The 9,011-nt window shown below is 48.4% G+C and overlaps 1 protein-coding gene across 2 annotated transcripts; it reads right to left on the bottom strand.

Annotated features, from left to right (window-relative positions):
• Nucleotides 1-2,404: 2,404 nt before the first annotated feature.
• On the bottom strand, nt 2,405-8,956 carry ING1 (inhibitor of growth family member 1). 2 transcript variants are annotated; one of them, XM_008927923.3, is made up of 2 exons: nt 8,103-8,956; nt 2,405-4,042 (listed from the first exon to the last, which is right to left on the bottom strand). In XM_008927923.3, exons 1-2 carry the CDS (start codon nt 8,242-8,244, stop codon nt 3,339-3,341), a joined length of 846 nt encoding a protein of 281 aa, XP_008926171.1. In that variant the 5' UTR covers nt 8,245-8,956; the 3' UTR covers nt 2,405-3,338. The 2 variants fall into 2 exon arrangements, with proteins under 2 accessions (XP_008926171.1, XP_017939657.1); XM_018084168.2 differs by lacking the exon at nt 8,103-8,956 and adding an exon at nt 4,700-5,557.
• Between the last annotated feature and the right edge of the window lie 55 nt (nt 8,957-9,011).

The raw sequence follows: 9,011 nt of genomic DNA, 5'->3' as shown, positions 1-9,011 counted from the left end.
CCTACCACACAGAACAGCAGTGATTACAGCTGCCTAAATGACTTCATTGAGAAGTTTAAGAAGTTTGTGATTCCTGATGCTGTGACTTCCTCCTCAGCAAACACCAAATGACTTTTATACCTTGCATTAATGCTACCACACCTGATAGCCACTTACTAGCCTGTGAGAAATAGGTCAGAAGCCTTAGCTCAGCTCCTAGAAGTCTCCCTCTCACTCAAGCCTTTTGTTAGTAGTCTCAGTGGGAAAGCGTCATCAAGAGAGTAAAATGTTTTCTCAAACCTGCAGATGATCTCTCCAAATCACAGCACCATCACTCTGCTGGGCAATATAAGAAAACTTGCAAAATAGCTGATCCATCATGCAGAAATAATGAAAATTGGCTCAAAGGATGACAGTTTCTTGTGACCATTAAATTCACTGCAAATAACTAAGAAAGGAGGATCTGTCAAGAACAGTTTGTAAAGGCAGCATTTTAGACGAGATACCAAAGCCAGGACAAAGTTTGCACAGTCCACATCACTTGGCAGTATGCCAGTATAACATGAGATGGCTCCACTTCCACCAACAAAGAGCTTAGTGCTACAGCAGAGTCCCTCAAATCCAACTAAAGTAGCTAATTGTGCCCATCGACTGAAACCAGACCTGTCAAATGGTTCCATGCCAGTCCAGTGAGCCCTCAGGATCAAGGGAGCAGAACAGCACTGCAGGTTGTAACAGGGTGAGCTGTGAAGGTAACACAAGTCTGGGAAAAAATGTGGAAAGGGACATAACTCCAAGCTGCTTTGCAGACCAGCAGCTGGCCTTCAGCAAAAGGCTGAAATATGGGAGACCACAGCCAGCTTTCAGCAGCTGAAAAAATATTCATTTAGGGGCAGTATAAATATGGATCTACTGATCCATCTTCAGCTGAACTTTCTCACCATCCTCCTTTGCACCTTTGTTGTTTCCTTCTGGCTTTTCACACTCAAAACGCCCTGCAGAACCAATGCAGACATTTTGTGAAAAAGGCTTGGTTTGAAACCATGTCTGCACTAGTTCCTACACAAACTTTCACTAGGGTTTCGCTAGTACAGTCCTGCTGCTCAGTACCGATGTTCTCAATGTAGGCTGGTGGGAGGACGACAGAACAGCTGAGGCAGAAAAGACCAGAAACGTCGGCATCAGCCACAACAGCAAGGGGAGGGAGGGAGGAGTAGGAAAGATCAGTACGTGTGTAGGGAAAACGGCTTTTCCAGAAGAGGAAAATAGAAGGGTAAGAGAGTAGAAAAATTACACACCAACCCTGAACCACCTTGGGAGCAGGAGACTGATCTGGAGTGGTCACTTGCCCCGAGCACAGACGGCTCAGTGTAACAACACAGTCTGATGGCTCAGTGTAATGACACAGTCTGTAGCGACTGGAAACACGAATGCAGATGCACAGGCACTTAGTGCACCTATATAGAAGGAAAACAGGATTTCTATTTGTCACTGTGAGCATATCTGTTTGGCAGGCAATATCCATGCAAGGTGATGCAGTGCATTTTGGGGCTTTTCAGTACATCACTAGAAAACACTGAGCCCCTCCAGCTGTCTTGTTTTCAACTGGATCCAAACCCCTACTTCCAACAGAAAGATCTGGTGGAATACACTGGGGGGAAAAGTGGACTCATTTCAAGGTTTCACTGTTCAAATAACAAAACAATTATAAACAGAAGGCTGTGTTCAAAAAAAATCCAACCCCAGCCTCCCATGTTCTTACACAAGACTTTTGTCTGACCCAACAGATTTCACAACCTCCACTTCCATGGCCTTCTTACTGCTGATCTCATTCACTTCTCACCTGGAGTGAAGGCCTGCAGGTGGACAAGGAGATGAAATCTGCTCAGCCAGAATGTCAAGCCCTCCAAGCCACAGAGGTGAAGGAAAAGACCTGGCCAAGCTTCACTATCCATCTAAGTGGCAGAGGACCTGGATACCTGGCATTGCACCTTGGTCATAGCAAGTATGTTTTTGTATGAGGTGACCATGAAGAATAAAAATGCCTGGCCTGGAATGGCCGCAACAATACTTTGAAAATGCTGAAACACAGAAGATCCTTCAGCTGATAACAAAAATGGAGTAATTTATATCCATAGTGAAAAAGCATAAGAACAACTGAACAAGACCAGCTCTATAATACTGATTTTCAGATAGATGTCTGGGTCTGGGAGTGACTGCAAGCCCAAAATGAGAAGATTCAGATGGAAAGTTAAATGCCATTTTGGCTCTCCTACAACATTGCTCTGTGAAGATTCATTATCAGAACTGTAATTTGGTTACCACTACAACAGTTTCAGGCTTTCCAGCAGCAGCTTGCTGGAGCTGCTAAGGCTAAAGACAATTTTTTTTTTCAAGCTATATGAATGATCATTAAACATGATTGCTAAAGAAGCAAACTGTCAAAGTCGTTTCATTTATTTCATAATATCACATCTGTACAATTTTCATACATACAGCAGAAAATGCACATTGGTTACACAATGGCATTTGGCTGCATTTCCAAATATAATACAGTAAGTGCAACTCCACTTAAAATGTACATTTATACAACTTAAACAAATTAAGGATTGCTACACCACTATCTGTGACAGTATAAAGCTTCATTTATGTTATGTCTCATTACTAAACCACTTCCCGGTTAAATATAAAACATATTCAATCATTTTAAAATGGCCTTTGTGGTACCTGGCCAGCATATAAAATATTTGTTGTGTAAAATTTAACCATTAACTTTTTGTTTTAAAAAATAATCCTCTAAGCCTATTTAAACATTTGCTATTGAACTGTTATACTGACACTTTGTAGCAGGAACCAAATTTTACCCTCCTTTTGTTCGCTCTTGCACTGCTTATCACCAAAAGAAGTAACATTTGTAATGTACTGTAGTTTTATTCAGATACAACCAGGTGGTTAAACTATTTAACAATTTTGCTCAAAAGGTAAATAACATTTTTTATTAAAGAAAACAAAATTACATTTCAGAGATATTTGTCATCAAAATTTTAATGGGCAGAGTGCTACAAGCACTAAAAAAAAAAAAAAGAAATACAGAAAATTATTAATTTAGCTTTTAAGAAACACCCAAATATTCTTATAACTTTACTTTTGGAATACATTGGTCCACAGACCACATTCTTGTTACAGCTTACCAAATGAAAAACAAAATTGCTTATTGCCGTCCCTGTAACAGGAATGCCTCAGTTTTAAACCTCCTTTAAAAATATACATTTTACAATCCTTTCACCTCAACAAAGGTGACACTGACAATAAATACACTGGTTTGGTGATTTTTTTCTTCACTATGAAAAGTCTACAAACTACCTATTGTATGCCCTTTCTTTTTTAGACTTTTCCAATGCCTTGTCCATAGTTTTCTCGTTTTCTCCTCTACATTTGGGGCAGTACCATTTGCCCTTTGGTTTATGATTGAGTCCCACGCACGAAAAGTGAAACCACTCAATAGGGCACTCATCATTATCACATCCTATCATTTCTCCATAGGAGACTTGGTTGCACAAGCAGTATGTTGGCTCGTTAGGGTCAATAGGAAGGTCAGGGGGAGAAGCTTCCCGCTCCGCTTTAGCCTTGGATCGTTTCTTCTTCTTGGACGTTTTTGCTTTCTTCTCCTTTGGTGTTCCTGAGGTGATGTCATCATGATCATGATTGTTTGAGGCATTTTCTCGATTCTCATTATTCCTTTGCCTCCTCGATCTCTTGTTGTTGGGCTTCTCAGCCTGTGCGATTGTCTCGTTCTTTGACTTATCTTGGCTGGCCTTCCCACTGTTTCCAGTGGTGTCATTAGTCTCTTGACAAGTCTCAAACAGTTCCACGTGGCTGTCCACTTGCCTCGTTCTGTTCTCAACAAGCTCCACCATCTGACTGACGATTTGGATCTTCTCATCCCCCAGTTCCTGACTTCGAATCAAGGCTCTCTGTATGCAGTGCAACATTCTTCTCTTCTGCACAGCATCTGTCTCTCGTTTAAATTTTTCATAGTAGTCGTCCAGGTCCTTCAGAATCTCTGAAAAGAAGAAATAAAAACTATAAATATTTTTGACAGGGAGAATAGTTAAACAAAACCTTTCCATATTTTTCCTTCCATACAGCAACATATTTTTGTAAGGTGCAAAGCTGATCAAAGACAGATTCCCCGAAGCTGATATCTGACAAGTGGCTCATGACTCCAGTGGATTACTTTTGTTCTAGTTGGTCCCTAGGGACTAAATATATTTTTATATGTTGATAATTCTTCCCTTTAAAATTTTCAGTAATTAAAAAGAACTAACGAAACAAATACACATACCATTGAAAGTTCCAAAACTGACTGCAAAATTAGAGAGGAAATTAATGGATATTTTCTATATAACAACATTAACATTTTTAGTGAATGACAGAGTGGGAGAAAGAGAGTGGGAGAGAAAGAAAGCACAGATCAGTGGAGAAGCCAGATTCTGGTTTACTTGACAGTTGATGCAGAAGCACCAAATACATGGTCTGGACCCTAAGCTATGGCAAGTTTCATCCAATACTGCTGAGCTACTTCTGCTGAAAACGTGAGGCCATGTAAATCCCTGGATTACAGAATTATGATTACAATATCCAAGATGTTTAGATTATTTCCTCCCTATACCTTCTGTAACATACATGTTGCTTATTTTTTAAAACACAGAAATATTACCTTCATCAAATATTTACTGCAGTGAAGGAGATAAAAAAAGCTAGGAGATAACATTAAAGACGATAGGCAACAACTGGAGCAGCTAGAGCCTCCGATTTAAAATGCCGGCACTGAAAATAGGTTAGATTCTGAATTACACCTCAAGGATTGTTCCAACAGTCTATAAGAAACAACAATGCAAAAAAAGTGTTTAAAGTTTCAAGAATGGTTCAGGAAGTCTATTTTTAGGCAGATGTTTTTGAATTTTGTTATGATACTCAAATCAACTAAAGCACACAGGACATTTGGCATTTCCATATTAAGTCCTCAAAAACACATAGAATGTTTTTCCTGCATCTCATTCCTTTTCTGAATTTTCCCTTCCTCACAGGTCAGAACGTTCTGCCTTAGAGGAGCAAAATATACTGAGATACAAAATCTGATCTCAATTCCTCTAACAGAAACAAGGATTTCTCATACATGCAAACAGCATTATCAAAACTCTTTAAAACTTTTTATTTATTTATTTTTAATAGGAGAATGTGATACATATGTAACCGACAGTTACCCTGTGAGTTAGGTTTTGCCTTGCCTGGGCAGAGTTTCTGAACACATGTGATACTAATTTTCAGTGAAGATATGGAAATATTATATAAACTTTACTTTGGATTTTAGAGCTGCAGCCTGTGCTTCACACGTTGGTCAAGCACGACCAGTCAGCTGGTACTGCAATATAGTCTATCTGACCAAACCAGTATTTTGATATATTATTAACCATCTTAAGCATTTGCTTTTTTTCCTGCTTAACTACAAAAAAAAGATTCCAAAACAAAACAACAAAAACCTACAAAAAAAAGTCAAACCCAAGATGCCACTGAAACAGTGGCTGAATACAGCAGATTAAGCATTCAGGAAGACTAAAAACGCAGTGTTAGTTATTTTCAGTGGCTGCAATGCACAAGTTTATTGCTTTGAGCGCTGGTACTTGACTGATGCCATGAGCCTAACCCCTCTGAATTTGGTAGGCGGGTATCTTCCACGGAGAACAGTCTCTCTCGATAGCATAACGTAATTTATGCTTGGAGTTGGGCATTAGGAAAACTTCACCTCTGGTACGGCACAGACACTACAGCACCGCACCCTCTCCCGGCGCAGCGCTGTCCTGCAGGAGCGGCGGTGGGATGCGGCGATCCGGGATCCTGCGGGGCGGCCCCGGCAAGGACACGTTTGGTGCGGAGACGGGGTGTGCGAGGCCAAAGAGATGGCTCAGCACCGGCGCCAGAATGCGCAGCTCGAGCAGCGCAGCACCAAAAGACACATCCGTGCAGCTGTGTGGAGCAGCTCGGGGGGCTGGGGCTGCCCGCTCACGGCAGCTGACTTTCACGGAATTCCAGGGAATCGCGTTCCCGTGCCCCGCCTGTAGGCAGCGGGAGCAGAAACGCTGCGTTTGCCGGCGATTTGCCAACGCACCTGCCCCGACATCACAAACGCCATTTAACACGGGGGGGTAGAACCGCTGCCAGGGCCTTATTATCCAGCGCAAGGCTCGCGCAGCCTCCCGGGGGTCGAGGGGACACGCGGGTACCGATGGCGAGCGGGGACCACCGGGTGGGGCCCGTCCCCCGACCGCCCTTCTGCGGCACCGCCCGGCCCCCCGGGGCCGCCCCCGAGGTTGACGGACCGCCATGTTCTACCGCGCAGGAACCGGTAGCGGCCCGCGGGCGCGCGGCGGAACCGGGAGGGCTGAGGGGGGGGAGGCGGGGCGACCCCGCCCCCTTCGCCACGCGCCCCCACCCGGAGCCCAAAGAAACCAACGGGAGCAACAACAATGATTGACACGGAGAGGCGGCCAATCGCGGCGAGCGGAGCGCCCTCGCGCCGGCCCCGGCCGGCCACTGGGCGAGGAGAGTCGCGAGGGGAGCGGCCCTCCCCGCTCTCCGGGGACCGTTTCAGTCTACAACCCGTGTGCCACGGCGGTGCCCGCCCCCCGCCTGCCGGGCCCCAGCCAATCAGAGCGCACGGGCCGGGCGGGCCGAAGATAATTCAAATCAACCCCACCGAAAAGTTGCTTCTCGAAAGTCACGAGAGGGCGGGGCCGAATGGGGGCGGGGCGGGGCGGGCCGGGAGCCAACAGGCGGGGGGAGGCGGGCGCGCGGGCCGGCCCAATGGGGGGGGCCCCGCCCTATGAAGCGCCGCTGAGGGGCGGGATGTAACGCGATATGCTAACGAGGGGCGGTCTATAAAGGCGCAAGGCACCGGTTTCCCCACCACAGCGCGGGAGCGTTGCCCGCTTGGACGGGCGGCCGAGGGATTAATGCCTTGCCCTGCCCCTTCTGTATCCTATCCTCTCCTCCCCCGCCAGGGCCCCTGTGGGCTCCCGAGGAAGTTTCCCTCGGGACCCTTCCGGCCGTGCTCCCCTGGCGGGCTGCCCGAGGGAGCTGCTGGCGGAACAGCAGGCAGGGCTCGCTGCCCCACCGCCCCCTAAGCCACATGCACGGGAACGCGGGCAGGGAAAAGGGTCCCCCCGCCCGCACCCCATGCTGTCAGCCGCTGCCGGCAGGCACGAATAAAGCACCCTCCCCTCCCCCCTTCCCGAGCGGACGCCAGCGAGCAAGTGACAAAGCTGCCCCGAGTCCCGCAGACCGGCCTCCCCTTCCTTTCCTCCGCCCGTGGGGACGGGGACGGCGTGCCCCGAGCACGGGCAGGGGAGGGGGCGCTTCAGCCCAGCCGTGAACGCGACCGTACTCCCCCAACACTCACACCGCACACGCCGGGTCCTGCCCCCCCGGCCCCCCGCCCCCCGGAGCGGGGCTGTTTCACCGGGTGAAACGAAACCCACCGAGGAGGGAGCGAAGAAAGCACACCCTGCCCCCCACTCTCGCCTAACCCTCCTCTCCTCTTCTCCCTCCCTCCTTCCCTCCCTCCCTCACGAGCTGCCTCTCTCCCCTACTACAGCCATAATGAATACTGTACATTCCTAAATGTTGTGCTGTAATCTCTCCCTCTCTGTCCACCCAGCACTTTCTTCCGTACCCCGAAATCCTTCCACCTCAGCCCCACGGCCAAGGACGGCCCCCCTTTGTGCACCGCACACCCCACTTCCCTGCCCCCGCCTTCTTGGCCAGCAATTTACACAGAAAAGCAGAGTCCTTGCTTAATAAGAGAAGCCGGAGACCTTTTGTTCCGCCCCATGACAAGAGCTAACGCTGCAGATCAGCCCCTCTCTCTCCTCGGATCTTTCCTCCCGGCTTTCTCCCTCCTTTCACCTCCCAAAAATAAAACTACCATCCCTGTGGGGTGCAGAGGGGCAAAAGGAGCCGAGGCTCAGCTCTGAAGAAAAGAAAGGCAAAGACACCCTCCCCCCCCGAGCCCCACACCACACACACGAACGCACACACACACATACATAAGAGAAAGCACTTACCTTGATATTTGGCGTCAATTTCCCTCATCAAGGAGACATTTCTCTGCAGATCGAAGGGCATAGACTCGATGGAGTCCAGATAATCCTCCACATAGTTCACTAGGTGAAGCTGGTCTCCGTTTGCAGGACTCAACATTTTCATCCGGCAAAGAAAAAAAAAATCCTTCCCCACACCTCTCTCTGTGTGAGAGCAAGTGCTGCTCCCTTCAAAGACGGTAACCCCGATGAAGGGCTCACTCCCTGCCCACCTCTCTCGGTAGCTCCCCCCAAAAAAAACCGAGGGAAGCTACATCTGACTCCTCTTGTGTGAAACAGAGGGGGAGAGATACACACACACCCTCCGCTAGTCCCCTACAGCCAGCAGCAGCTGATTGAATGGCTGTCGTTGTGGGTAATTCACGAAGGAGGTGGTAGGAACAATCAGAGGGATTTGTGTGTGTGTGTGGGGAGGGGAGGGGGGGAGGAGGAGGAGGAGAAAGGAGGGGGGCTTAAACCAGCTCCTCCGAAACAATCTGGAAACAAAATGTGCTCTGCAAAGTGTCTGTCAGAGGCAGCGGCAGCCCCTCTGCCTGCGCCAGCGCCGCTCTGCTCCGCTTCTCCTCCGCTCCCCCCTTCCCCGCTCTCTCCTCACCGCCGCCGCCGCCGCCGCTCCCCGCCGATATCAACGCAGCCTCCTCGCTCCCATACGCCGCGCTAGATCCAACGTGGAAAATCCAAATACCAGTTTCAAACACTTGGGAAACATTCGGCCCCGCCAGGCAGGGCGCATGCGCTGCCCTCCCAGCGCTGTGTACACACACACTCACTCAGACACACACACTCACCGCGCACACCCGCTCCCTTCCCCCGCCCGGAACCTCCGCATATCCATCGGCCCGCCTCCCCTTACTCACGTTTGGGGAGGAAGGG

Source organism: Manacus vitellinus, unplaced genomic scaffold (genome assembly GCF_001715985.3).
Source record: "Manacus vitellinus isolate BGI_N305 unplaced genomic scaffold, ASM171598v3 scaffold_7_pilon, whole genome shotgun sequence".
In the NCBI taxonomy this organism is placed as follows: domain Eukaryota; kingdom Metazoa; phylum Chordata; class Aves; order Passeriformes; family Pipridae; genus Manacus; species Manacus vitellinus.
The sequence above is the reverse complement of the archived record's forward strand: the minus strand, read 5'-3'. Positions and strand labels throughout refer to the sequence as shown.

What these genes read in the sequence shown, in the direction of transcription:
- ING1 (XM_008927923.3), bottom strand. Translation starts at nt 8,244, where the DNA reads ATGAAAATGTTGAGTCCTGCAAACGGAGACCAGCTTCACCTAGTGAAC. An exon ending in AATTGACGCCAAATATCAAG is followed by an intron (nt 4,043 to 8,102) that starts GTAAGTGCTTTC and finishes TCTTCTTTTCAG; the next exon opens with AGATTCTGAAGGACCTGGAC.